The sequence below is a fragment of the Lethenteron reissneri genome, chromosome 43, assembly GCF_015708825.2.
Source record: "Lethenteron reissneri isolate LAM-NWPU_2019-01 chromosome 43, ASM1570882v1, whole genome shotgun sequence".
Classification (NCBI taxonomy): Eukaryota; Metazoa; Chordata; class Hyperoartia; order Petromyzontiformes; family Petromyzontidae; genus Lethenteron; species Lethenteron reissneri.
In genome coordinates, this window is record NC_083821.1 from 12,203,282 (window position 1) to 12,231,275 (window position 27,994).

A 27,994-nucleotide genomic window follows, 5' to 3' on the forward strand; every position below is an offset into this window, starting at 1 on the left:
GTCTACAAACTAAGTTGCCTCTGTGGTAGCAGTTACATTGGAGAAACCAAACGACATGTCTCGGACCGCATCCGTGAACATAAAGCAGACCTGAAACACGGTAGGACAAACACCTCAGCCGTGGCAGATCACTGTTACAATTCAGTGGGCTCACATGACATTGACTTCTCCAAGACAGAGGTTCTCTATAGCCATCTGGCTATCATGAGAGATTCGTTCATGAGGCAATCCACATATACAAACACAGAGACAATTTCAACCGAGAAGATGGATTCTGGCTTAGCAATCATTGGAAGGACGTAATAAACCATTTCGGATCTTAACTGATTGTGTTCACGTTTACGGTGACTCTCAGACCGCGTTCCACTCACTGGCATTGTATTCTCCGCAGGGAATGGATTCTTTGCTCTGCAACTCTCCCATTCTCATATTTTGTTGCTGCCTCTTAGTATCTTTCACACGACGGTCAATGGTACAGTGTATAATAACAAATAGTATAACATTTATATGCTTAATACAATGTACAAAGTAATATATAGTATCGTAATTGTATAGTGAATATATAGCAGTGTGATATACATTAGGGTGGGTAGAATAACACATAGTGTAATATAACAATGTATAAGGTATAGGGTGGTGTATAGTAATACAGTGTATAGTTTGGTGTTGGGTTTGTCTATGGCAGCATATGGTACGGGGTTAGACCTGTTTGATGTAGGGGAAAAGGGTTTAGCTGGAAGCATATTATATTTTTTGCGACATAAAGTTGTAATGTGTTGCTTGCTGTTGGTGGCTCAGCTTGTTGGGGAGTATATTTAGTATACTGATGATACTATGAAGTTTATACTTTAGTTTTTTACGTGGTTGTTTGGTTGCTGCAGCTGCATACTATTCACATTCCTTCCCTTTGTTGGTGCTGCCCCTGCCCCCTCCCTTTGATGCTGCTAATCCTGCATAATGCATGGGCATAATATGACTTTGAAAACCCCCCACCCACCTCCCACGCATTTCACAATTAGCACTTCGCATTCCTGCATTTCCCATAAATATGCTAAATTCCTCTTCAAATGCAAATTCATTTGTCAAGGCTCTCTTCCTCCCTCACAGCTTAAATAGACACTCCAAGCCTAAGACGTGTCATTTAGACTCTGTCTTATCGACAGACATGTTCTTCACCTGAGGACGGCTGCTTGCGTTGTGGCCGAAACGTCGTGAGAATTATTTTATTATGTTTTATTTTTATTATTTTATTACTTCCCTTCTACGTGACTTTACCGAAAGAACCAAGAAGATGAATCCCTGCAGTCACGAAAGCTTTAAATCGAAAAAGAATACATACGTGCCATCTGCTTCGTAGTGGACATTTTACGTGCCAGCATCAGGGTGAACATTTTCCCAAATTAGAAAATGACACCGTAAATACTCAATTGGAACTATGCACATAGCAATCATCGCCTCTTACTTTAAAAGCTTAGCAGGATCCTTCTGATAAAGAGTCACAAGACTCGGTGAGGCTTTCCTGGGTAAACGAGCGTAATCACAACAGCATGGGGAGTCCCTCGTCTAGCAAAAGGGCTGTGCATATACATGAATGCATGTTATGTGGGTGTGAATACTGCATTCATAGGCATAAATGTGCGTGAGCATGTCCGGTATTTTGCGCGAGTAATTAAATATTGTGCACGTTTGTGTGTGTTTACCACCTACCCTAGATCAAACAAAAACCTTCTGCAGATTCATCAGAAAACCAGACAGATTTGACCATGGTCCCCCTTGCAGAACAAGACCTGGAAAACCCCAAACCCCCACAGGAAGCAACCTCCAATAGCACCTATCTGTGAATTCGAACATCATTTTGCCAAGGATTTGAGGGTTTGGAGGTGGGTAGATGATGTGAGGAGTAAGGTTTGTGAATGTACTTGACTTTGTTGGCACTTTTCCACTGGCACATCTGAGCCGAGCCAGCATGGTGTGTTCATGGCATGGGTGGGTCCCAGCTGGTTATTTTTCTGTGCTGAACCAGAAACGAACCACGATATGCTAGGCTCGCAAGACAATCAAAATCCAACTTGGGCCAAGTTGGACCAGGAGCAGGGCTAATTCATGCATTCATTTGGTGTGATGTCATTCGGTGCACTGACCGTCGCTAGGTCATCAAAACACGTCTCGACTTGTGTGATGTTGGTGACATGGCTTGGCTTCTACAGTAGGATAACAATCTGGCCTACCTCCTAGGCTGTGTCAGCCTGACTTAACACATCCGTAGTGCAGCTCAGTTATACCAGTGGAAAAGAGGTATTAGGCTGACTGCACAGACACATTCTAGTGCCCTCTTCTGGGCTTATTGTGGACCTAAAATCCTAATTTCAGGTTAGTGCATTGGAAGTGAGTTTTTAATGAATGTTTAAATGATCCATAAAGTATAACAGAATTTTAAATGCAATGTGAATGAATGTTTCCACCATAATAATTAAATGTTGAATACTGAACCTCTCCCAGGGTGGACCCTAATTATAAGCTAATCGCAAAAAATTCCACTGATGTATCGTACAGTAAAAGATGCCCAATAATCGTATTGTCCATTTTTTTCCATATTGCTATACAGTGGTCTATCGGTTAACGATATTAATTGGTTCCACAAAAAAACATTAATTGAAATTGTTGTTAGTCGAATAAAGGAAATATATGTTTAAAGGCTTAGTTTGTTTTTCACCCTAAAAACTTAGCTTATATATTTAAATAAGATATTTTAATGAATACATTTTATAAGAACATATTAAAGCATTAATAGAAACATGAGTAAATAATGAATAAATATAAATTTGCATAAATAGAGCATAAAATACAAAATATTTCCGTAATTTCCTGATTAATTTGCAGACTAATTGTTCTCCTCACTTGTCTTAACATTTATTTTAGAGGCCATTGTTATTTATCTTCCTTAACTTTTAAGTAAAAAAACACAGCATTCAAGAGAGCTGTTTCCATAAGCAACGTACATTAAACATTAAAAAGCTAGGCAGTTGCTCTCAAAACGCTTATAAAAGTGCATCGCTGATTGGCTGAGGTCTGCTGAGTTCTCTTAGGAGAACTGCGATTTGCCGAAATTGGCGGCCGCGTGATAGCCTAAACATATCGTTAATCGAAAATGTATCGTTAATAGAAACAATGGGACCCTATGGGAGGCGGATCCTTAATCGAAATATTGTTCACTGATGGAAACGTAAACCGAGGGACCACTGTATTGTGATTATCTTTTCTCCTTTTACTTTTGTTAAACATCTTATTTCCTTCATGGGACCTCCTTTGCCAGTACCAAAATATGAGAATAAGTTTTTCCCCTTTTATTCAGCAACAAAACAGGTGTTAAGTTGTTAAAACAACAAACTGAAACCTTTTACAAGGAATCATGTCTGCATTAACCACAATACTTATGGTCAAAATGCAAACAAAAACACTCTAATATATGCATTGTCTTTGAAACTGATTGGTCCACACCAGAGACAGCTTTTTTTACTTTATTATTTAATGTGTAACTGACATGGTGTGCATCATAAGTATTGTCGATTGTGACGTAAAGATTAGGTAGAACTATGTGCCCCAGTTGAATCCTAGTAGTTTAATTACTCTTTAAGTAATCTTTAACCATACCGGAAGTACAGCAAAGCACAAAAGCAATATATACTAACAATTGCAGAGTTATGGGAAGCTGCTATAATGATGAGCGTCATGCAGTGGCGTAGCTAGGATATTTTGCGCCCGGGGACGAACTATAAAATTGGCGCCCCCCCCCCCCCCCCCCGTTTAATCACATACAAAATGTAATTACATGACATGTAGGCTGTGTGTGGCGGGATATATAAACTTTTAGTTTGAGCTGTAGATTTGTGCAGTAGTTTCAGGCTGCTGCGCCCGCCACAATAAGTTATAATGTAACGTTGTAAGCCTCATTTTGGCACCCCTTTACCTTGGCCCGGGGACATATGTACCCCCCTGCCCCCCCCTAGCTACGCCTCTGGCGTCATGTCATGCAATTTGATAGCATCCCGTGAAAAATATCACAGCGACCGTGCTTCTGCCACAGTTGTTGCGTTTTCATATCTCTTGCAGGAGCACAGCAAGGATTGCATGTCTACTCATATCCACATCTCGAGTGACATCAAATGGCATGCAATATACTGTGCTGCACACATGCTATTTTTCCAAAGGTTCACATGTTGCGCTGATGTTTAGTCAACTACGAGCAAAGTGAAGTGCCGAGTGCTAATTGTGATATTGGTCCCTTGAATTCATGCTTACCACCAGTGTTACAAATTGAATATTTTTGCTCGTTGCCATTTCTCGTACATGAGCGTTTTTGTCGTGTATTTTTTTACAAGTATCTTTGTAGAGCATTGCTGCCTTTTTTAATGTGTGTACATAAACTGAAATCCTATGCACATACAGCCTCAGAAATTATATCTGTAATCACTCCCTAAAGTCCCAAATGAAGCAGGCAACTCCATCTCCGTTAACCACAGCACCAGCCACGCCAGCATCATTCATCAACCACCTTAGTGGTGCCTACACCAGAATTAATTACTGTAACGTTACTATTGAATGCTCCACAGATCATATTGCTGTTTATCAAAACACATTCTGTGCAATATAACGTAATGTGTCTTACGCAAATATAAGAACGCATTCTGGGTGTATGGTGGAGCAGTGCTGTAGTGCAAGACTAAACTGGAACTGCCTGACGCGTGACGTTTCTGCGCACGCTGTAGACGCGGCTAGCAACAAGTCGGCATTGCTCTACACACTTCAGTTTTTGGAAGTGCGGTTTTATTTCTTACTCCAATTTTTCCGTATTTGGCGTCCCCAAGAAACCCAATTTATATGCAGGACACAGTATATCTGCTCATGGTATGTATGTACGTTGAACTTATTTTGCACCGTACCTAGCCAACCGCCCTAATCGGAGGTGGTATTTCGGGCACAAACTTTCCAGTATAAACCAGACCTCAAAAAGGCATCGACAACCCCTGGACAAACCTTGACTTGTATTACAAATAAGTGATGTTCAGTTTTCTGTTGAATGAGGACCTCTGTGATCGCCCGCTGTCTTGGGCAGCTGCATACTCGTTCCCACGTTCCCTGACTGCATCACTTCACCTCTCTGTCAATCCTCTAAAGTGCCTTATGTGCTTGACTGCTATTCCACTCGAATATGTTCATGAGTCGTTATTTATTCTGGTGAACTGTTGTGACAATTTTTTACATTTTCAGCTAATATTATTGTCCTGAATAATGTCTTCTATTACATGTGTAGTGAGTCACTCGGATACACTAATAGTCGGAGGCACTATATTTATTATAGCTTTCACAGGTACAAGGAGTAACTACACTATGGTCAGGACAGCTAACAGGCTGCCTGACTAACAACGCCGAGGAGGTGAAGACGGTGACGAAGACTCCAGCAGCACGACGGGTTCCACTCCAACAACAGCCCCGAACCTTCGCTCGGGGTCCCCTTTTATCCACCCAGCATGGCCTTGCTCCGCCTTCGGCCACGCCCCCCTTGTAGAACCTACTAGAAGGTTCCCGGGCTTTACCTCACGTGCCCCCTCTATCACCTTTGCCCCACATCACTCTCTCTGACTTATCATATGACCTGCTGGCACCGGGCTGCCAGAAGCGAAGATCCCCTTCTCTGCCAACAACCTGCGCTATGTGCCATAGTAACCCATTCCATGTCATTACACATGTATGTACAGAACTTTGTCTTATTCCTTTGCCGTGGATATTGACATGCGCTGTTTGTAGTTTTGAACACGTGCAACATGGCAGATGTGATCTGTGCTCAGTGCTGTAAGTAACAATTTGACGTTCTTTGGTATACAACTGTGGTGATTTATAATACTTGATTTTCAGAAAATAAATTTCCACCAACATTGCTAATATTCACTTTGCCGAGGCTTTTTTGTTTTGTTTTAAAAAGTTTTTGTTTTTTTCAGACTGGTTTGTCACTCTCGGCATAAGAATCGCGGGTGCTTATATTTTTATTTTGTAAACTACTTAAAATAAATGAATAAATACTTTGCGGCGTACAATTTTGAAGCCTACGCCAATCATTGCCTGATGGACTTTATACACGTTTTAGATACTGAGCCCCCTGGCTATCAAAAACATAATTAACAATTGTCATATCTTAATGAGCAACACAAGTGTAATGAGTCCAACTGAGTTGCAGACGTCTTGGGAGCAACACTATTTCACAACACAACCTACACTTGGGTGTTGAATGCCCATCTAGCCACGCTACGGCAGAACTAGACACTGTTCGCTATCCCGGCCCGGACCACCAGCTGGGTCCCGGACAGCGTGGCTCGAGGCTTCTTGAACCCGACGTGGATCTTCTTCACCAGCAACCTGAACAACCCCGAACCCCTCAAGGGACCCCCGCTATATCCGCTAGGGCTGGGGCTGGCTCCGCCCCTCGCCCCAACCCACCTTCTAGATCTCTCGAGCTCTTTTATACCACGTGACTACCCAGCGGCCCCCGTCCACCGGTGGCCCCCCTCCAATATCATCCGGTCACATGTCGGCAGGTCAACCAGTGTATCATGCCCCAACGTAACCCTGGCTGGCTGACCCTCGCTACCTCACCGGGAGCCCGCACCGCACACTGTACGTGGTGTCTCCGCGCTGAGCAGCGCTCACCCAAGCCCCGCTCGGGCTGGAACTACGCCCAGTAAGCGGGCTACACAATGCCAACACATTATCTGCCGTGGCTCGTAAGCCCGGCACCACACAGTGACATTCACAGTCACTACGCAAGTACTGCCAACATTGTTCAGGAACCACCTAGATGTGCATTCTGCAGAAACAAACCTTAGGGTCATGGTAATGTGATGCGGGCGTGAACGACCTCCCGGAGGTGACGTCATGAGGGGAGGAGTTAGGTCACGTGGGGGAGAGGGGTCAGGTCTATAGGGAGAGAAACCGGAAGAGGAGGGGAGTGACGGGAGACCAGGAATGAGTAAGGCCACGTAGGGCGAGAGCGGAGGGTGGCGAGATCGCCACGGACACGGGGAGCGAGGATCGGCACCGTCGGCCAGCGGTGACCGACCCGAAGCAGCGAGGAGGCTGCAGTCAGCAGCGGGTCTGCATACGGAGTCAGCAGCGAGTCTGCATATGGAGTTGCAAGCGGGTCTGCATACGGAGTAAGGCCAAGAGTGTCTGAATATAGAGTTAGCAGCGGGAGTCTGCACACGGGGTAGCAGCGAGTCTGCAAGGAGAGGGCGGTGTTGTCTCAGTCAAAAGGTGGAGTTGAACGCGTGGTGGCGTATGGTAGTCGGGTTTTGTCTCCCGCGGAAACCCGCTACTGCGTCACTCGCAGGGAACTTTTGGCCATTGTTTTTTTTCTCCGCCAATTTCGACGGTATCTGTACGGTCGGTCGTTTATTGTCCGCACGGACCATGCGGCCTTGCAGTATGCTCTCAAGATGGACCAGCCATCCGGACAATTGGCGAGGTGGCTGGACACGCTGCAAGAATTTTCCTTCCAGATTCACCATCGGAAGGGTGTGCGTCACGCTAATGCGGACGCACTTTCCAGGTTGCCGCAACAATCCCCTTGCGCGTGTGCGTCGGGGACGCATAGGTGTGGACCGATTCAGCTCCCCCCTCGGCCTGTCGCGCTGGCGGTTGATGTGCTTGAAACTCCGCTTACGCCGGGACCGGTTGATGGGGGACCGGCTGATGGGATTTTGCGTCTCCCGAGGTCTGTGTGGATTCGGGAGCAAATGTTGGACGATTCCTTGGTGACGTTACGAAAGCAACCGGAGAAGGCGAGTAAGGGACTCGGTGCGGGTGGTGTACCGGAAACTGCTCTCCGAGATGGGTTGCTGATGTGGAGGGAAAGGATACAGGACCGCTGGCGTCTTGTTGTGCCGGCGTCATTGCGGTACGAATTGATTAGGTCTCTGCATTGTGACACACTTTTACATCTGGGGGTGCAGAAGACCCTATTGACGCTGCAGCGAGATTACTATTGGCACGGCATGACGACAGATGTCGTCGGTCACGTTCGCGCGTGTCCCGATTGTGCCCGCCGTAAGCCGCCTAAACATCCATACGTGCCGCCGATAAAATCTATTCAGGTATCTCGAGTTAATGAGCTGGTGGCGTTAGATATTTTGGGACCCTTTCCGCCATCCGCTAGGGGAAATAAGTATTTACTGGTGGGGGTGGAATACCTCTCCCGCTGGCCGATGGCCTGGCCTTTGCCTGACCAGTCGGCGGCGTCTATCACCGACGCCTTTCTATTCGGGTATGTTATGGACAAGGGGGCGCCGGAGAGGCTCCTTACAGACCAAGGCCGTAACTTTTCGTCTAAATTGTTGGGGGAGGTGTGTGCGGCCCTTGGAACTAAAAAGATACGGACATCCCCCTACCACCCACAAACGGATGGTATGGTGGAACGGTTAAATCGGACCCTGTCCGCCATGCTGTGCCATACAGTCGGTGAAAATCAATCTGATTGGGATTTGCATATCCCTGGGGTGCTTTCGGCGTATCGCATGACGCCGCAGGCGGCTACTGGATACTCGCCGTTCTTTCTTATGTACGGCCGTGAAAACGTGCCGCCGATTAATGAGCAGTTGGGAACCGGAGCGAGGGGACCTGTTAAGCCTCTTCCTGAGTATATTCAGGACAACGTTCGCTGTGTCACTGAGGCGAGAGAAAGAGCCCGCATGGCTACGGCCAAAGCCCAGGCCCGGAACGAGCGGTGTGCTCGACGTTCAAAGGGGGAGTGCCCCTGGAAAACGGGGGACCTGGCCTGGCTTCATTGCCCACAGGTGCGGCCAGGTACCTCTCCTAAATTACATAAACCATGGCAAGGACCGGTCCGCCTCATTGAGGTTCCCAACCCACAGTCGGCACGTGTTCAGGTTGGTTCGCGGCGCTGGTTCGTGCATACATCCCGGTTGAAGCCGTACGTTGCCCCGCGACCGGATGCGTCATCTCCTGAGGTTGCCTTGCCGGGGTCTGTTGCTGCCGACTCGCCCTTGCCTGTGCCTGCTGACCTTGCAAGAGCGCCTGTCGTACCCCTTACAGACAAGCCGGCCGTGACGCCGCAGGAGGGAGGACGTTCCGCTCGTGGGATGCCGACCGGGGCCGCGGAAACTACGGGACCTGCAGCCCTTCCTACCCCTCCGCGGACGCGATTACGGGACGTCTCTGAACGCGACCGGGACGTTGGCAGGCCTCCAATGGCGACGGACGAACTTGCTCCTGTCGCCCTTAAAACCCTGCCACGTTCCCGCTCGGCGGGTGGGCTGCCGACCGTCCGGGACGGCCCGGCTACCCGTACTCGCTCGAAATCCCTCACATTTCGTTAACTTGTGTTGTGTTCTTGTTATATTGTTGTTGTATGCTTCGTGTCCTTTAGTGTATTGGTCTTTTACGCTCGCATTACTTGTTAGGTTGTTGTTCAGCCGAGGTCGGCTGGATTTTCTCTACTGGGGAGGGTGATGTAATGCGGGCGTGAACGACCTCCCGGAGGTGACGTCATGAGGGGAGGAGTTAGGTCACGTGGGGGAGAGGGGTCAGGTCTATAGGGAGAGAAACCGGAAGAGGAGAGGAGTGACGGGAGACCAGGAACGAGTAAGGCCACGTAGGGCGAGAGCGGAGGGTGGCGAGATCGCCACGGACACGGGGAGCGAGGATCGGCACCGTCGGCCAGCGGTGACCGACCCGAAGCAGCGAGGAGGCTGCAGTCAGCAGCGGGTCTGCATACGGAGTCAGCAGCGAGTCTGCATATGGAGTTGCAAGCGGGTTTGCATACGGAGTAAGGCCAAGAGGGTCTGAATATAGAGTTAGCAGCGGGAGTCTGCACACGGGGTAGCAGCGAGTCTGCAAGGAGAGGAAGGAGGCTATAATAGTGATAGCAGCCGGGGGCTGCAAGCAGAGTATCCCTAAGAGAGTGCCGTGAGGGTAATTACGAAGAACCCAAATAAAGGACACGGAGTCAGAGAGAAGCGTCCGAGTCTTTTATTACAGTAATACACGTGCTCAATGCGAAACTCCAGCAATAATAGCATAGCGAGCATTTTTGCCATGCAATTGGAGACGATGCGACGTGTATCTTCACACCAATACCTGGGTAAAAAAACACCCAGAATATAATTTGTGACACACTAGGTTCATATGAACCTATTTGCGCGGTGTGTAATACACGGTGGCCTCCCACTATATTGGAGATACTGGTCGACGGACTCCGTGACAGATTTGCCAAACATTCTCTTGTCGGCTCGCCGTGTGGACACAGTCAACACCGGTGGCTCGCCACTTCAATAGCGGGGACAACAGCCCCAGGAACGCATTTGGCACGTGGCCTCGTCGTGATCTATGGTGGGAATGAGACCAAAGGGGCAGGAGACCGTTTCATATTTAGTCTGAGTACCGGTTAGACGGCAGAACTGGATGAACGCCTTCCCTTTACTTAAAGCACAACTTTATTATAAGGTACTCGAGGAAAAAAAGACCGAAACGTTTTTAGTTTCCTTTTAGTTTGTACCACATTTGATTTCGCAGATTTCTCCTCTTCAGGAATAGAGGGCGGTAATATATATTTTATCGAGATGGTGATTGGGCCCAGGAATACATCGCGAGATGGTTTGTGCCATGGAACGTTCCAGCAACGTTAAATGTTTTACAAGTGTATATCGTAGCAATACTTTTCTTATTGAAGGGTTTGTCTGATACGTAATAGCTACAGTTTCGCAACTAATGTATTACATGCCAATATTTAAAAACTACGGTAGTTATCACAAAACATTAAAATGTTACTTTCATCAGGCCCCATGGTGTAAAGTCTCCAAATCTGAATGATTTACTTGTGCATTTTATATTTCCCTCCTCTTAAGGCCACACAGCTATTGACAAATGTGTTGAGTTTTTTTTATTGTCATTTGATTGTGCCCGGACTGGCGACGCAGCATCATCAAAGCGATTTAATTCTGTCTGGATTTGAAGCTTTCGTGACTGCAGGAATCCATACTCTGGTTCTTTCGGTAAAGTCACGGAGGTAGAAATAAAATAAAACAAATCACGACGTTTCGATCGCAACACAAGCGAACTTCATCAGGTGGGCTTCGCTTGTGTTGTGATCGAAACGTCGTGATTTGTTTTATTCTATTTCTACCTACGTGACTTTAACGAAAGAACCAAAGAGTACGATTTAAAGCTGAGCTGAAACTATCTCGTGCACAGGTGCTGAGTGACAGGCTGCTGTATCTCGGAGGTGTATGTTAGTTTAACTTATTTCGCACCGCACGTAGCCAACCGTGATCATCGGAGGTGCGGAGGAAGAACAAACTAAACACACAAGAAGTTTTAAATAAATTAGTTTTCAATCTTGATTTAAAAGTGCATAGCGCCAGTGGCTTCCGAATAATCATGACTGCTAGAAGCGGCGGCGGCGGCTTGGGGAGGCCTTCATCCAGCAGTGAATCGAACATGGCTGGTGTGAGCCACTGGTTGCTATGGAAACGGGCTGGGGTGAGCCACTGGTTGCTATGGAAACGGGCTGGGGGGAGCCACTGGTTGCTGTGGAAACAGCCTTTGGTGAGCGCTGGTTGCTATGGAAACGAGCTGGGGTGGGCCGCTGGTTGCTATGGAAACGGGCGAGCTCTCAAAGCGGTTGCGCAACCTCAAGACGCATCGGGTGGCCTCGCGCGCGCGCGCCTGTTTCTCGTGGCCCCCCCTCCACCCACCTCGCGCTCCCATTGGTCCGCGCCAAGTCGCGCGGCGCCCCCGTTGGTCGGCGAGCGCCGCGATGCGATGGCGAGCTCTCTCCGCCTGCCGCGCCCATTGGTCCTCAGCCGGTGACGTCAACTCGCACGGGCGAGCCGGCTCGGCCGTCATTGGCTGGGGGCGCGGGTTAGAGTTTGCAATGGATTTGTATTTCCTAGATCGTATCGACTCACGACTCCTCCCCCGTCTCCGCGATTGGCGGAGCGAGCCGCTCGCGACTCGCGTGCGCGTTCGTCGGCCAATCGCGTGGCGAGGCCTCTCCTGCCCCGGCCTTATCCGAGCTGGGAAATATGGCGAGGTGCCGCTCACGTACCGCGTCTCACTCACGCGAGCGGAGGCGGTTGCCGACGCACAGAGACGACACCCGCGACACCCGCCAGCCCTGGACCCACCGACTCACGACTACACGGCACCACCGGCACTCCAGTGCTGCTGCCACAGCACGAGCACCACCCGCACTGCGCTACTACGACGGCACTCGTGTTATTGTGCCATTAGTAAAACAGCCGAAGCAGCAATACCCCCAGCACCGTTATTTCATTGCCACGAGCGCAAGCACCCAATACTGCAGCAGTACAGTGCTAACCAGTAGTATACTGCATGTTCTGCGGAATATTACCATCGCAATACGACATTGCCCACGTCTGTATTATAGCACGGAGCCATGTGGACCTTCCTGGGACTCGCCACCTTCACGTACTTCTACAAGAAGGGCGAGGGGCTGCAGGGGCTCGGCTACGTGGGGCTCGCCGGACTGTCGCTGCTCATCCTCCTGATGCTTTGGTCGCGGCGCTGGGGCCGCGGGTCTCGCCACGGCCTCCTGGCCGCGCTGCCTGCGTCTGGGGTCCGCCGCCTCCTCGCGGGACTCCGCCGACAGAAGCAGCCGCAGCAGCAGCCGCATCGCGAGAGGACGCGAACCGGAAGAGAGGAAGATAAAGACGATGAGGTAGCAGCGGTTCGTGCCCCCACCACGCACTCACTCAGCACTCGCCACTCGGCAGACACAACGCCTCCTTCGCATACTGCCACATAAGACATGAAGTGTTTTACACATCAGCCACCACTACCTTCCGAGAGGGTCTTTGCCTATGAGCATGTGGCGGGTCACCAGCATTGGTTCAAGCAAAGCTGACTGCTGATGAGACATTGAATGTCGAAACCGAGCCAGTTTGCTTGTGTTGTAGAACAAAACTGCTGTAATTACACACTCACAGAGGGCAGTGTGGCTTATGGGGGATGTGTACAAAATATAAAAACATTTACGTGACGAGACATGGCAAGGGGGAGTTATTTATTTAGGTTTTTAATCATATGAGCCGTGTTTGTTTACAGGCCAGTCAATTTCCTGAATTTTCTAACGGCATCTACACGACAAACACTTCACACAGGAGGGCGAGAAACGCGAGCGGTGGGTTGGTCAGCATCAAGATGAAACGCAGCACTGAAACATTCCCTGTTGAGCAACTCTTTATCATGAGTCGGTGTCAAACTTGCCATAGGCCGCTTCATGTGCTTGTTAAGCAGAGATCATATTGTCGTCGCTGTCATACAACAAATGTGGCTGTCTGTGGCAGGGCATGTGGGAAGGAGGCGCTGCCTCTTACTGCCTGGGTGACTTCACACTTCTTCGATGGATTTCAGAGGCAGACTTCGCCTAACACGAACCCCGTAAAACGCTGATTCCTGTTAGCGCTGGAGACATTCCCCCCCCCCCCCCCCCCCAAAAAACATTACATTAAACATGTACAGTATAGAGTGAGAAACACGCAGCGCTGCCCGAGGAAACGGACCCCATCGTTCACCCAGCCAGCGAGAGAGCGATTATCACGATTATATATTGTTAATAGATTACTGTAGTTGTTTCTTCCCCCAATGTTATTACAGTGCATTTAGCCAGGTGAGCTTCACCTAAAAGAAACTTAACGGAAATTTTGACTTGGGGCATCACGAAGACCCGGTTTGGGAGTCGCAGTAGCCCCAACCTCGTGTCTCCCACCGCTGCCTTGTCATGAGTACAGTAGAATGCACTTTTGAGTACAGTACGTTATACTGATGTTATAATACATCTTTTTTTCATGAAATCGTTTACCATCCGTATTAGCGCTATTACCGATACCCCAATAAAGTCCTCATATGTTGCTCATACGTAAGAAATAACGCTTTCGGGAATGCATCCCCATATATAATGGTATAATGGCCCTTTAGCGCTCACTTCATTAGCAATCACTTATCAAAGATTCTATAAGCGCTCACTTCTCCAGGAACGCATCTTGAGTTCTAAGCGAGGTCTGCCTGTATCTGCTTCCGTGGGCCGTTCTCAAACACGGTTGCACTGCTGTGTGAGAGATACGAATGTATTCTAATTTTCATGAGGTGACGACGATAACACAGTTAGGATAACATTAAAGAAAAGTAAAGACACTTGAGTTTATTTTAAAAGTAGTCTATGATTGTGACCACATCATGCACCCGATCTCTTTAGATCTGAGAAGCTAAGCAGGGTTTTTCGCCTGTATAGTGTTTCGATGAGCGACCGCCATCCATAAAAAAGGTGTTATGGGCTTCAGGGATACATTGTCAGCAGAGGCCAGTTCAGCAGCATCCATTGTGTAATGTACTGAGCTCTAACGTCAATGCTTCCCACTTTCTCAGCACAAATCAATTCCTGCCATCCGAACTGTCCAGGTTCAACGTGAACAGGTGGCAACCCGAGAGAGGAGGCTCTCATCCAGAAGTGGATTTACAAAGGGCCTATACACATGTACATGACCTTGGACTGAAAAATGCTTCCTCCCGATGGCGTTGCGAGTCTTTGTGCGAATCTCACTCACGTGCCCGTGCGTCTCCGCAGTGCGGCCATCAGGGCGTGGAGCCGGCAGTGAACGGCGCGGGCCTGCGTGGGCCCCACGCGCAGCTAGGCGATGAGGAGGAGGTGCTGATCGTGGGCTCCGGCGTGCTGGGCTCCGCGCTGGCCGCTGTGTTGGCTCGTGACGGCCGTCGCGTCACGGTGCTGGAGCGTGACTTGCGCGAGCCCGACCGCATCGTGGGGGAGCTGCTGCAGCCCGGGGGCTACCGCGTGCTACGAGACCTCGGCCTGCAGGGTCAGCCAGCTCACCACCACAACCACCGCCCCACGCCATCACCACCGCCAATATTACTGTCACGGTCACTGGCACTGTTACCGCACAGCGCAGCGGGAAGTATGGTAGAATAACTCCCACCAAATGCATGGCCGTGTGGAGGCCCTCATTCAGCGGTGGATCAATAAAAGGGCCATACTTCTATATGATCACAGCGAGATTAATAATCAGTGATAGGGGTCTCCTTATCCTCAGAATTTAATATCAGCTGCAGGCACAGATAGGGTTTATTGAAGCTGCCGAATGCTTCATGAATCATTTACGCGAATAAGAGATAACGCCAGTGCTGCTACCAGCGGGGGCCATGGGGAGCGGTGGTGACGAAACAGTTGAGGCCACTATTGTCTATGTCCCACCTGTGAGTGAGACGTGTAAGTACAGCCCTGTTATTAATATACCGCTGGATAAAGGCCTTCCCATACAGTCGCAGACATAAAGTGGCACACATTGTGGGCCGAAGACTTTGTTTTCCGTATAAAATATATATTTAATATTGATTGATTTCATTTTTTACGTGGATAAGAAACAGTCCGCCTTAAGCTGTCATGTATGTATAAATACATTTTTAAAATGACTGCATAAAATGTATAAAATTAAGGAATGTAAGTAACCTTAGAAGCTGAAAATTGTTTACATTTGGTCTTGATGGGGATTGTGAAACGGAATTACCGGACACCTGACCCAGGGAGCTGGCCCCATGTGTCGAGTATAAAAAACAATAATAGTAATAATAAGTATTTACACAACCACACCACCTGAGAGTGTATAATTTCAGCAGCATTGGTTCAACACAAGCACACTGGACCGGTTTTGATATTCAGGATCTCGTCAGCAGAGCCAGGCTTACTTAAACCAATGCTGGTGAACTGCCAGATGTGGATCCTAATTGGATATAATTTCTATGATACGTAACACAAAACAATAATTGACATAGTAGAGAATGTTAATAACAAAAACAGCTGCAGGTTATTTAATTTCGAGACAGGAAAATCTGCAATTGTGTCCGTCATATCTGTCCTCCCATAATGCCTTAAATTTCGGATTGCATCACCACACTCTTGTGTGTAAATCACACATCCTTATCTGTCTTAGTGTTTGAATGTGCTGTATGTGCGTGTCGTTACCACGTGCGTGTGTCAGGAGTGGTAGTGTAGCGGTAAGCGCGCTGTGCTACAAACCCTGCGATCCAAGTTCTATTCCACTCACGGCCAACACCAGTGGCAAATATCTGAACCAATCCTGGGCCTGCCCTTGGTCGACTCAGCCTCAAATGAGTAACTGGTTTGATGTGTAAACATCAGCAGTGGGGACAGCAATTGCCCCAACAGTTTATTAAAGGTTACATGGGGAATCTTTGTGTGTGCGTGTGCGCGGTGCAGACTCGGTGGAGGGGATGGATGCGCACGTGGTGCAGGGCTACGTGGTGCACGACCGCGAGAGCGGCTGTGAGGTGCAGATCCCCTACCCAGCACTGCAGGGTAACTGCATCCAGAGCGGTCGGGCCTTCCACCACGGCCGCTTCATCATGGGCCTGCGCCGAGCCGCCATGGCGCACCCCAAGTGAGCACGCGGAAAGCCGCGCGAACGCAACCACCCACACCCGTTACCTCCCACCAGTCACAGTTCACTACCTTCACATCCTTTGAGTCAAGCCACTGCTGGATGAAGCCCTCTCCACACTTTGTCAATCTTGGAGGGCGTTTGACTGTACTCGTCTTTGCTGGCCAGTGCAAGTTGGTGAAGGAAGGACCCAGGACCAGTTGAAATGTCGTTCGCCGAAAAATGCACCTGGATATAGATTTATAGGTTACTATTCATCCAGCTATACGCAAAAGAGATCGGGTTCAATTAGAGGTTAGAGGCTGAGCGACTTCAATGAGAGCACGTCGTAACTGGGCAGGGTTTGCGGTGGGTGAGTAACAGCGGTGTGAGTCGTGGTCTTTGTGCCCAGTGTGCGCTATGTGGAGGGCACTGTGGTGCAGCTGCTGGAGGAGGGCGACCGTGTGGTGGGCGTGCAGTACCGCCCCAAGGACAGCCAGCAAGTGATGGTGAGATCCACTTAGAACCCCATACTTCCCACACACTTCTCCCCGGCCACCGTGTCTGGATATCTCTTCTTCCCCCAGCCACCCGTGCTGCCGACTCCCTGATTCTGTTCAAGACCTTCCTGTACCTATTACTGAATGCCTCTTTCAAAATAATTCTGCCCGTTGTTTCCATACAGCAGCTTGAGATGTAGTCCAATAACATGCTTTATGTAATATCATGTTTTTAATTCCCATGTGATTTTAACACGTAGGCTTTCGCGACCAATATTATTCATAATCAACGTTTTTGGGTTTAGATCGCGTTATTTATAAATGTGTCGTAACCCTCCACCACCCGACACGGCCAATCAGTAAAAAAGTGTCACGTTGACAAAAGACAAATTAGTTCACTGCTTTAGCCCACCGGCAAAGACTAATTAGAGAATCGATTGAAATTGAGAGAAACAGAAATAACTTTAATCGCTCAGACAGCTACAGGCTTAGTGCGGCCTGGAAGCGTATTATTAAATAAGATACAATTCCTTATAAGGGAAACAAACACTAACTGATTACTAATGTAGCATAATCACAATAAAACACATTCCAAATGATTACTAATCTACAACTCGCAGCGTAACAATAGCCTGATTACTAATCTAGTATATAATTACAATAACTCCCCCCTCAAATTTTTGCACCTGATGAGTTAATGAGTTAATGATGACGTCACCCTGCTGCTGCTCTATATAATAACGGGAGACACAGCAGAGCCTCACCATTCTGGCAAATTGCCCGATGATGCTGGTTGCAATTACCAGCGAAACGTCGTACTCAAATTGTAAATGTTGTGGTTTCGCTCTTCAACATTCCGGTGGGCTAAAGCAGTGAACTAATTTGTCTTTTGTCAACGTGACACTTTTTTACTGATTGGCCGTGTCGGGTGGTGGAGGGTTACGACACATTTATAAATAACGCGATCTAAACCCAAAAACGTTGATTATCCCATGTGATTGAGATACAGGGTTTTCTGTTGCTGTTAGAGATGTATTATTGTGTTTATAATATCTATTGTTTTTCTTTCCCAATCTTTTTATATATTTTTTTATTCATATTCTCAGCTGAGGCTTTTAGGCTGCTGCAGGGATAGGTCAGCAGAACGCAGTGCAGCGGTGTATGCTACAATGTCTATGCTTCCCACCTCCATCAACCCACACTGACCAGCATGTGGAATATTGGTAAAAATATCCCTCACGACCCGCATGCAGTTGAGAGGCTCTCATCCAGCAGGGGGTTGACAAAAGGGCCGACTGGCATTGGATAAATGCTGTGTTACCCCTCATCATGTGTGACCCTGCCAGAGGTGAAGCCGTGAGTTCCGATGCCGTTATACCTTAACCCCTGTAATGGGCGATTCGCATGCATTTGTGTGTGTGACTTCTGCGTGCTTGACCTCTGGTGCGCTGCCTGTGTGTGACCTGCATTGCCTGTGTGTGACCCCCAGGAATTGTACGCTCCACTGACGGTGGTGGCCGATGGCTGCTTCTCTAAGTTCCGCAAAAATCTCATCAAGGCCTCGGCCTCCGTCTCATCGCACTTCGTTGGCTGCATCATGAAGGTGAGAAGCAATCCACAAGGGGAGTGCAAGAGAGGGAAGGGAGCGCAACTCCATGTAATGAAGCCGAGCGGCTTGAAGAGGGAAGGTTTCTGGATCACACCATCATCAATCCACTGCTGGATGAAGGCCTAACCAAGCCACACCTCCGATTAGCACGGTTGGCTACGTACGGTGCGAAAGAAGTTCAACATACATATAAGCCGTTGTCATTTTTTGCTGCGATGTAACAATTCGCCTAGCACCTTCACATGATCCGATTCCCATCATGCTTTCTTTCCCACATTGGTAGTACAGCCTACGTATGTGATATACACCTGCAAGGTAATTAAGGGGTATACAGGCAGCAGTACAGCAAGTATGGATTTGTGTCTTTGTGCAGAATCTGCGGGTTCGTCCCACGTGTGTGGATTCCTCACACATGCGGAAACACAGGGGCACCCTTCCGCTCCATGAATCGTCCATTTGAGGCTCGGCGTCCATAGTTCGACCCGTTATCTGTGGCAGCCTAAACATTCTCAAAGAAATATGACAATGAAAATATGATCATAACATTTAAAAGAAGCTAGTTATTCAAGTAGGCAACGTGTAATTATTTTAACGCTTTATTTACTTTTGTATCATTGTCACGATCTCTGTCGGATCGTAGGACTGCCGGCAGTTCCGTGCTCACCACGCAGAGCTGGTCCTGGCTGAGCCCAGCCCGGTGCTCATTTACCAGATCTCGTCGACGGAGACGCGTGTGCTGGTGGACATCCGCGGGCAGCTCCCCCGGGACATGCGCCAATACATGGCGGAGCACATCGCACCGCAGCTACCCGGTCAGTGAGGACCCCGAGGAACAGTGGGGCACGGGGACGAGGGCCAGCAGCGCCCGTCACTGCACACGCTGACAGATACCAGGCATTTTTAACTGGTGGCCCGCGGGCGACGTCTGTGAGTGGTCAGTCTAGATTGAGATGGAGAAATAAAGAGAAGTGATGATGGAAGTGACTCCGATAGTTTCACGATGTCATTTCCAAAGGCAATCGCTTGATGTGACATGGTGCTATGCTCTGTATAATCTGATAGCACGTCTCCAGATACAAATCGTAATATATTTGGCGATGAGATTTAAAATGCATGCAAGAAAAGAATAACTCCAGAGAGCAACAAACTGTTTCCAAGAGACCATAGCGTACTGTGAGGGTGACGCGGCGTAATCGTGTGCGAGCCATCACGCAGTGCTACCGTAGCGATGCGAGTGCCATCGTATCGTTCAACACGGGGATGCCCGCTCTGTCTCGTTTGTTTCACAGAACACATTCAAGCACCGTTTCTGGACGCTCTGCAGAACGACCGCTTGAGAACCATGCCCGCTAGCTTCCTTCCACCCTCTCCTGTCCACAAATCCGGTAAAGCAGCTCTCACACTGGCTCCTCAACACGCAGCAGCTAGGAACTGTGCTGCCTATGATCGCTACGTACTCCTGCCTCGCTGCACACATGCCTGCACTACCCACCCCGCGCACTGCTGTCAGATGCTACGTGCACTGTGACCTCAAAATACTGGGCTAACTCGGCACTGGGGTGCACCCCGTTATATCCATTAAGAAAATAGCGTTATTTGCATGAAGACCACAGCCCAATTAATTACGGCTTGTAATGTTTATATTGTTTCTTGTTTTATAAAACTATAAGCAATACAAAATAAAGGCATGAACAAAAACACCACTGAAATTCACAAGCCAATTCAAGAACACACAATTCAAACCTGCAGCAGTTACTGCACAGTGCAGGGCTAAACTGGGACTGCCTGGCATGTGACGCTTCAACAAGTCGGAATTTATTTGCATGCTGTTAAACTTTCCAAAGGGCCAGATTTGAGTTTCCTTTTTGAGGGGTCCTCCCAAACAACCCTATTAAGAGCGAGATAGTATAAATACACCCACTTGGTTGCAAGGACCCTCTCGGTACCTCCACGTGTATCATGGCATAGAGCAATACGCTGCACCGCAAATGTTGGGGTAACTGGTTACCTTGGGAGTGACATTATTTTTGAGGACACCGTAGAAGTCGACTCTTCCTCCACCTCGTCATCTCATCCCCTCTTTCCTCCGCCCCCAGGAGTGCTGTTGCTGGGCGACGCATACAACATGCGGCACCCACTCACGGGCGGTGGCATGAGCGTCGTGCTCAACGACGTACTTATCTGGAGAGAGCTGCTGCGGGGAATCCCCGACCTGTGGGACGACGGCGCTATGCTGCGAGTGAGTGGGGTTAATGCTGCCACTGCTGCTGAAAGGGCCTCCCCAGAGAGAGATCTCTTAGAGAGCCCCTCTGTAGGGTATTTGATCTCTAATTCCATGCAGGGTATACATCTTGGAAGTCGTGGGAGTTCCTGCATATTAAAACCACAACACATGACCTGCTGATTGATCAACTGCAACGTGCCCAGTTATACTGCAGGGTCGACAGAGGCGGGATTTTAGAAACGTGTCTAATTGTTTCAAATGCCGCACTGCGAGATGAAATCATAAGCGTTAACCACTGGATTGTAGGTCCAGTGTGCTCACCATTAAACCATGGCAGGATCATAGCAGCTAATGTGGCCACACGAATCTTGGCAACCCCATTTGGCCAGCTCATTTGACACTTGAGAGCAAGGACATGTCAAAGTAACAAACGAGAGTTAAGGTGGGGAGGAGCGTGTTCTTTATATTTATCAGCGTTCCACCGGGGGACTCTCCGTGTATCGCCGCGTGATGTTTGTTATTGGTGGCGTCTCTGTCCCCAGGCCAAGAAGGAGTTCCACTGGGTCCGCAAGAAGACCCACTCGTTCGTGGTGAACGTCCTGGCCCAGGCGCTGTACGAGCTATTCGCTGCCACCGACGGTAAAATCCTCCTTATGATTTTCTTCCTCTGCCATCATCGTCACTACCCATTAACCATGTTGAAATGAAGACGCATACCAGAAATAGACTAATCAGTTGATATTCGTCCAGCCATAAGCGAAAGAGAGTTTCTGCCTATGCTTAACTGAACCTTGCTGGTTGTTGTCGAGGTGGGCTCAGCCCAAACGGGAAAGCTGGTGTGTTGTGGTCACTATCAGTGCTGTTGAGGTAGCCGGGAATATTAGGTGCTGGAAACACTGGCTCCTTATCTGCCATTGTCTCCTTAATAGATGCTCTCTAACAGTACTTGTCTCAGCAGTGCACATTGCGAGGGAACATTGTGTGGACCCTTTGGTGCTGTTTGCGTGCATGTGCAGAATCGCTAAGACAGCTGCGGCGGGCGTGCTTCCACTACTTCCGCCTGGGCGGGGAGTGCGTGTCGGGGCCAGTGGGCCTCCTCTCCGTGTGAGTGTGCACCGCACAACAATCACCACGCTGATGCCTCTTACAGCCGTCAAGTTAACTTCCTTCGCAGAGTCTCAGGCTACCCACGTGTTGCCTCAGGCTACCCACGCGTTGCGTTTGCGTGCCTGTGCCTTTGTATGTACGTATGTATGTTGAACTTCTTTTACACCTTCTTGGTTCTTTTGGTAAAGTCACGTAGAAGGGAAGTAATAAAATAATAAAAATAAAACATAATAAAATAATTCTCACGACGATTCGGCCACAACGCAAGCAGCCGTCCTCAGGTGAAGACCAGGTCTGTCGGGGAGATAGCGTCTGAATGATTTTTTTATTATTTTATTACTTCCCTTCTTTTGCACCGTACGTAGCCAACCGTGCAAATCGTAGGTGCGGGGGTGTATTTGCACATAGTGATGCAGCATGGGTTACCGTATTTTCCCGCATATAGCCCGCATACGCATATAACTCGCAGACGCATATACCCCGCAAAAATTGCGTTTTGTGTAAAACAAATTTCAGATAGCCCGCACCTCCATATACCCCGCATGCATTCATATCTTTAACGTCGTTACCGCAGCTTAATTCCAACATATTAATACAAAGTTTACATTTGTAAAACATTCCACTATCAATTGTTAATATTAAAATCATAACGTGCACAAAGAAAACAAACTAACCGGAAACGAGTGAACTTAAAACAGTAAATAAATAACAAAAGTAAATATCCAATAAATAAGTAACACATAACTGGTAGATAAGTACAGTTTTAGCACTGGTAGATTGCGCACTGCGCAGACAATAGCGGCACTACGGTAACGCCGTTGCCTCGCCCCCAACCCCCCCCCACCTTTCCCTCTCCCCAGCTCTCCCGTCACTACCACAGACCTTGCTCTGCCCCCACCCCCCAACTCCCCCACCTCTCTCTCCCCCCAGCTCTCCCGTTGCCAGTAAACAAAATGCGCCTACTTCAAACATTGTCGTCTTATTGTACAAACAATTCGAATAATTTAAAACGTGATAACATGTGCAATATTAGTGTGAGTGGTTTATTCAGCAGTGCTTTAGTCAAAGGTAAGTGTTGCATAGTGGATAGTCTACCATGAAAACATTTAACGAGTTATGACATGTCACACATGTAAAATATTTTTGGGATAGCCCGCACCTCCATATACCCCGCAGGGTCTTGTTTTATTTGTATAAAGTGGTATACCCCGCGGGTTATATGTGCGAAAATACGGTAATTTTGGTGGGTAGGTCAAACCCAAATTTTGCAAAGAAGTTAATTATGAAAGAGTAGCCCATGTATGTTGGCGTCATGGTCCACATTTTGGAGATTTGATAAATCACTAACAATTTATAGCCGCCTATTAACCACGCCCCTTACAGGCAGACTAACACCCACCTGCAGGCCGGTGCTGCATTTACCTTGTGCTACAGAGGGACAGCTGCCACTGGGGGGTCCCCTTGGCTAGACTGTTGAGATGAGATATGAAGCAACGCGCATTGGGTTGCTGAGACATTGAATCAAGGTACCTGGTACGTGCCGATTAATCCTTATGAAAGATACTTGAATGATATGTTGATTTGGTGTGTGTGTCTGTGGGTCTGTGTCCAGCCTGAATCCCAGCCCCTTGAAGCTGATCGGACACTTCTTTGCGGTGGCGCTGTACGCGATATACATGGCGTTCCACTCGGAGCGCTGGTACACCAAGCCGCGCGCCATCCTTACCAGCGCGGCGGTACTGTTCCGCGCTTTGGGCGTCATCGTCCCTCTCGTGTGGTCCGAACTGCAGTACTTGCTCTACTGAGAGACACACACAGGGCCTGGGGGCACGGTGGTGTATATAGACTGGCATTTTGAGGACACTGTCGTTAGGGCAGCAATGTGGCGCAGCGATGACACTTGTGCCTCACGACGAGAAGGGCCGGGGTTCGATTTCAGACTCGGGGCACCTTTCTGTGTGGTGTTTGTCCCATTTGATAAACATCCCAATGTTAAAAAAAATACTTAAAATTTTCTCAATTTCTTACCTATGAAAAATGTCCAGGATTGTTCTAAAAAACAAGTATTTTGACTCGGTGAGGGTTTTCTGGGTGAACAACCGCAATAATAAAGTAACATGTGTCAGTTAGGTTGCATGGAATTATGTAAAATATGCACAGTGCTTTCAGCACACAACAGGGCATTTGAAGACTGAATAGTCGATATTTTTCTTAAGTTTTGTGGTTGTAAAAAAGCTGCATAGCAACTGTACCAGTCTCACCTCATTATTGAGAATCCTCACCACATTATGGCCCTGCTGCCATAGCTGCTGAAAATTGTGCCTAGGATTGTTAAAATAAACGGTCGTCGATGAGCTGTGAATCCGCCAAAGAGTATTTGCACAGATTCAAAACTTCAGCACTTATTAGTTTGGTACATTGTGCGGTTTCTTTACATGATGACAACTCTCCCAAGCGGCCAGTTATATTAGATTTTGAAAGTCTACCCAAGCGAAATGAAACGTGCGTACATACCTGAACCCTATTGTCGATCCGCCACTTGGGGAGGACTACGTCATGGCGTGTGGGTTCGAGGTCATTATTTACACGTCCTGTACGGAGTCGGTGCAGGTTAGTGTATAGACACTCATTAATTGGCTGAGAACATCTTAAAATAAAAACCCAAAGCAATGCCCTCCTGAAAAAGAGTCCTAAGACTCCGTGTGGCTTCCTGGATAAATAAGTAAATTGGTGAAGGTAGCCTGTGACCGCCTGGCGTGCCTGGTGGTCTCTCATCCAAGCACTATGCAGGCAATAACCTGCGTAGTTCCGAGATCCATAGTTAACATTGGCATGTAACATCAAAGGGTGAACTGCCTCGTATCTTGCAAGTTCATTGATAAAACCGTCATGAGAGTACATTTGAGGAAAGTACTGTACATATAAATTGTATGTATTGTACTTAGTATTTAAAAGGCCTGCATGGGTTCCCGCAAACAGCACTCACCCCAAGTTGTTCTGCATCTGTGTACCAGCCTTTTTGCGTCTTTCTTTATCTCCCTTTGTCTTTGCATCTCCCACTCACCGTTTCTTGCAAGCTGCAGCTCGGAGAGAGAAAGAGATGCGTTTTGTAGTGATTCAAATGTGTAGCCTGCAATTAAGCCTGCAACGTAAGCTATACAGGACATCCTTATTTTTCAAATTTGAATTGTTTTAAAGAAGTTTTCACAAACGGTTAACTGGAGCCAAACCTTTATAGTCCATGTTTAACCAATTGGGCTGTAACCGATTGAAAAGCTTTTTGGTGCACCGCATTGCTCCCAAGAACCAACCAGTTCGGCTCCCTGTTTGTGAGCATCATGGCTGTTACAATTTGATCCTGCTGGCCAATGTGAGGTGAAGATGGGGAGCATAGACATTGGAGTGTACTACATTTCAGCGTATTTTACCACACTGTCCCTCTGCTGCCCTCACCGAGAGCCGCGTGGTTTGGAGTGTCCTCGTTCTGCTTGTACACAACATCTGGTTTGGTTAACTTGAGTGGGTAACATCTTGTAAAAGCTGGGCTCCTATGAGCATAAGCTAATTGAAATGAATGCTGCTATTCACTATTAAACTGTTTTAATAGCCTGCTTGTAACAAAAAACATCTGCAGGCCATATACATTGTCTAATCCAAGAGTCTGCTGTGGGTAATTCACTTCAATCACAACTCGTGAAGTGGTATTCTACCAACTGGAGGAACTGTACAGGGTGGTCCAGATGTCTTGTGACCACCAATTAATTGACCCCTAACATTGTTTTCCTTTGCATATTCATTTCTATACTCTTTGGTTCTTTCGGTAAAGTCACGTAGGTAGAAAAATAAAATAAAACAAAAAATAATATATCACGACGTTTCGATCGCAACACAAGCGGTCGTCCTCAGGCGGAAAAAATCATCCAGCAGTAGAACTGCTGTTTTAAGTAAACCTTGAAAAATATTACGTTTTAGATAATTAAATGGGGGTCACAAAACATCTGGACCACCATATCCATTGAGATTTAATGTGTCCAGAATATTGTCATGTATCAGCGATGATCCATCCACTGCTGGCTGAAGGACTGGCCAAGCCCCCATCAGTGTATATAAATTGGTAAAAGAAAAAAAAACTGAGTTCATGGCACCAACAATCCGAATGTGGCACTCTGTGGATTGTCCCACGGATGTGTACGTAGTGTATCATAAATATTTCTATAATTTTGAGGAGCAAACTGGTTCCACACTGTAATTATGCCTCATGACTTTTTCAATGACTCATGGTCATGAAAGAGTTGCTGTGGTTCTAAAGTGCTCTCGAGTAACGGGCCAAACGCTCGGACATTCGTGGCACAGGAGAACACTTGAGCAGCGGTAAACTCACATTTACAGAGGCATTAAAATGTCTGCTTTGAGCAAAGCTGTCGTTGTGAAGACTGCGCTTGTGTCAGGTGGACACACGGACCGAATTGCAGCCACAAGAGCTCAAATTAGTGAGGTCCTGTGAGCATGTTTGGGTGGATTGTACATATCTATATACGTTGTGCATTGTCATTTAAATAAAACGTATCTTCATTTGCTTTCTTGAAGTTTCGTTTTTTCGCGTACTGTTTTTCCCATTTACCAATGTAACTTATGGCGGTACCCCGGGATACCATCGTCCCCCGGCTCTCGCATAATATCCGTGATGCAGGCATTTTTAGTCTGTCGATGGTCGGCGATGCGGCAATCGACTCATCTTGACGAGCTGTACACGATGCACTCTTCAAAGTTGATAACGATTTTTTATGCTAATGTTTGGCGTTTCGACATTGCGGAGTAGCACTGATTTCGGATTGATTGGTACCCCAGTCGCGGAGTTAAGTACACCCATGGAAAAAATAGTGTCCCAGAAATAAAATATTTCATTGCCTCGGCCATTTTGTATTATTTGGTACCCCGGGGTATCGCCATAAGGATCAATTCTATTCCCGGAAGGCCCTTGGTGTTGTGGCACGTCACGAGACAGAGAACCCAATCGGAAATCTCTCAGATTCGTATGACCACGTGTGTCCAAGAATCGCCAAGCGGGAGATTCGATGCAGCACCTGAAAAAGCCTTGCAAAGGAGCCGCATTATCTCTGTGCAGCAGAGGGCGTGCCCGATCCTACGCTGAGGTTGCTGCTGTGTCGAAGGACGCATCGGTGGTGCTTTTGGATAGGTTTTTGCAGTTGCTGCATATTGATGCTTAAGCTCAAAGCTAAAATTGAGGCACATTCATTGAAAAAAATGTAATACGATTATTGTGTGCAGTGACTGACTCGTTACACTTGATGAGAAGCTGGCTGATTCACGGGTGGTTGGGAACCCAGGTACTCACGAGTGCTGGTTCATTACTCTGACCTCCGAGCCACCTCGTGCTATGATTTTTATGGTTATTTTGTAATACTTCATACAGTATTTAAATCGACTTCTTTCTATAATTTCTTATTGAAACTTTTTTAATACATATGTATTTATACATTAAGTTATTGCCCCATGAGGAAATCACCTGGAATTATAACAATCTCGTGAAGACCCTGCAAACGAAGCAGGGTTCAGCTTGAGTGATTGGATGGGCAACCATCATGTATGACAGGTTGTCATCGGCTGCTTTGAGGCTACGTTGTGGGCAGCAGTGAGTGGGGCAGCACCATCCATTGTGGATTCGAACTTCAATGGCCCCTGCGTACACCTGAGCAGCGTGGTGAGGTACGGTCACATGATCCACACGGCCTGCACAGCGTGCAGAGTCCATCCAGCAGTTGATTTACAAAGGTGGTGTAAATTATCGGTGTAATTCATGACCAATCACGCTCGCCAGGGAAGAACACGTCCAGGGCAAGGGATGTGGTGGTCGTGTGGCCTGGTGTCAAACAGACGTGCATCTGACTGATATGGACAGGTGGAAGAGCGAGACACGAGCGATGCGAGTTTGGGAGCCCACCTTACACTCGCCCGAGTTGCACACATTTCTTCGCTGTTGGTATTGTTCCTGTGAGTCGGTCGGTTTGTGTCGCTAATGCTCCACATGTTCTGGCTGCGGCTTGCTGTGACA

At 47.8% G+C, this 27,994-nt stretch overlaps 2 protein-coding genes across 6 annotated transcripts in view; both read left to right on the forward strand.

The window, feature by feature from the left end:
• The window catches only part of LOC133353326 (sodium-dependent multivitamin transporter-like), a 49,070-nt gene extending 43,043 nt beyond the window's left edge, over positions 1–6,027 (forward strand). The window contains exons 16-17 of one of the 5 annotated variants that reach the window (XM_061569473.1): positions 1,713–1,880; positions 4,111–5,522. In XM_061569473.1, coding sequence (XP_061425457.1) covers positions 1,713–1,841 — 129 coding nt within the window. In that variant the 3' untranslated portion in view covers positions 1,842–1,880; positions 4,111–5,522. Of the gene's footprint in view, positions 1–1,712 lie in introns of all 5 variants that reach the window. The other 4 variants (XM_061569474.1, XR_009756359.1, XM_061569471.1 and 1 more) reach the window with 4 other exon arrangements.
• A 6,042-nt stretch (positions 6,028–12,069) lies between these two features.
• SQLE (squalene epoxidase) lies at positions 12,070–26,507 on the forward strand. The gene is made up of 11 exons (XM_061569279.1): positions 12,070–12,748; positions 14,654–14,903; positions 16,322–16,502; positions 16,894–16,990; positions 18,471–18,584; positions 19,231–19,402; positions 19,880–19,975; positions 20,687–20,829; positions 21,357–21,453; positions 21,831–21,918; positions 23,534–26,507. The coding sequence occupies exons 1-11, from the start codon at positions 12,467–12,469 to the stop codon at positions 23,724–23,726; spliced, it is 1,713 nt and encodes a 570-aa protein (XP_061425263.1). The 5' UTR covers positions 12,070–12,466; the 3' UTR covers positions 23,727–26,507.
• Positions 26,508–27,994: the final 1,487 nt, after the last annotated feature.

What these genes read in the sequence shown, in the direction of transcription:
- SQLE (XM_061569279.1), top strand. Translation starts at nt 12,467, where the DNA reads ATGTGGACCTTCCTGGGACTCGCCACCTTCACGTACTTCTACAAGAAG. An exon ending in CTCTCCTGTCCACAAATCCG is followed by an intron (nt 19,976 to 20,686) that starts GTAAAGCAGCTC and finishes CTCCGCCCCCAG; the next exon opens with GAGTGCTGTTGCTGGGCGAC. An exon ending in CCAGTGGGCCTCCTCTCCGT is followed by an intron (nt 21,919 to 23,533) that starts GTGAGTGTGCAC and finishes GTCTGTGTCCAG; the next exon opens with CCTGAATCCCAGCCCCTTGA.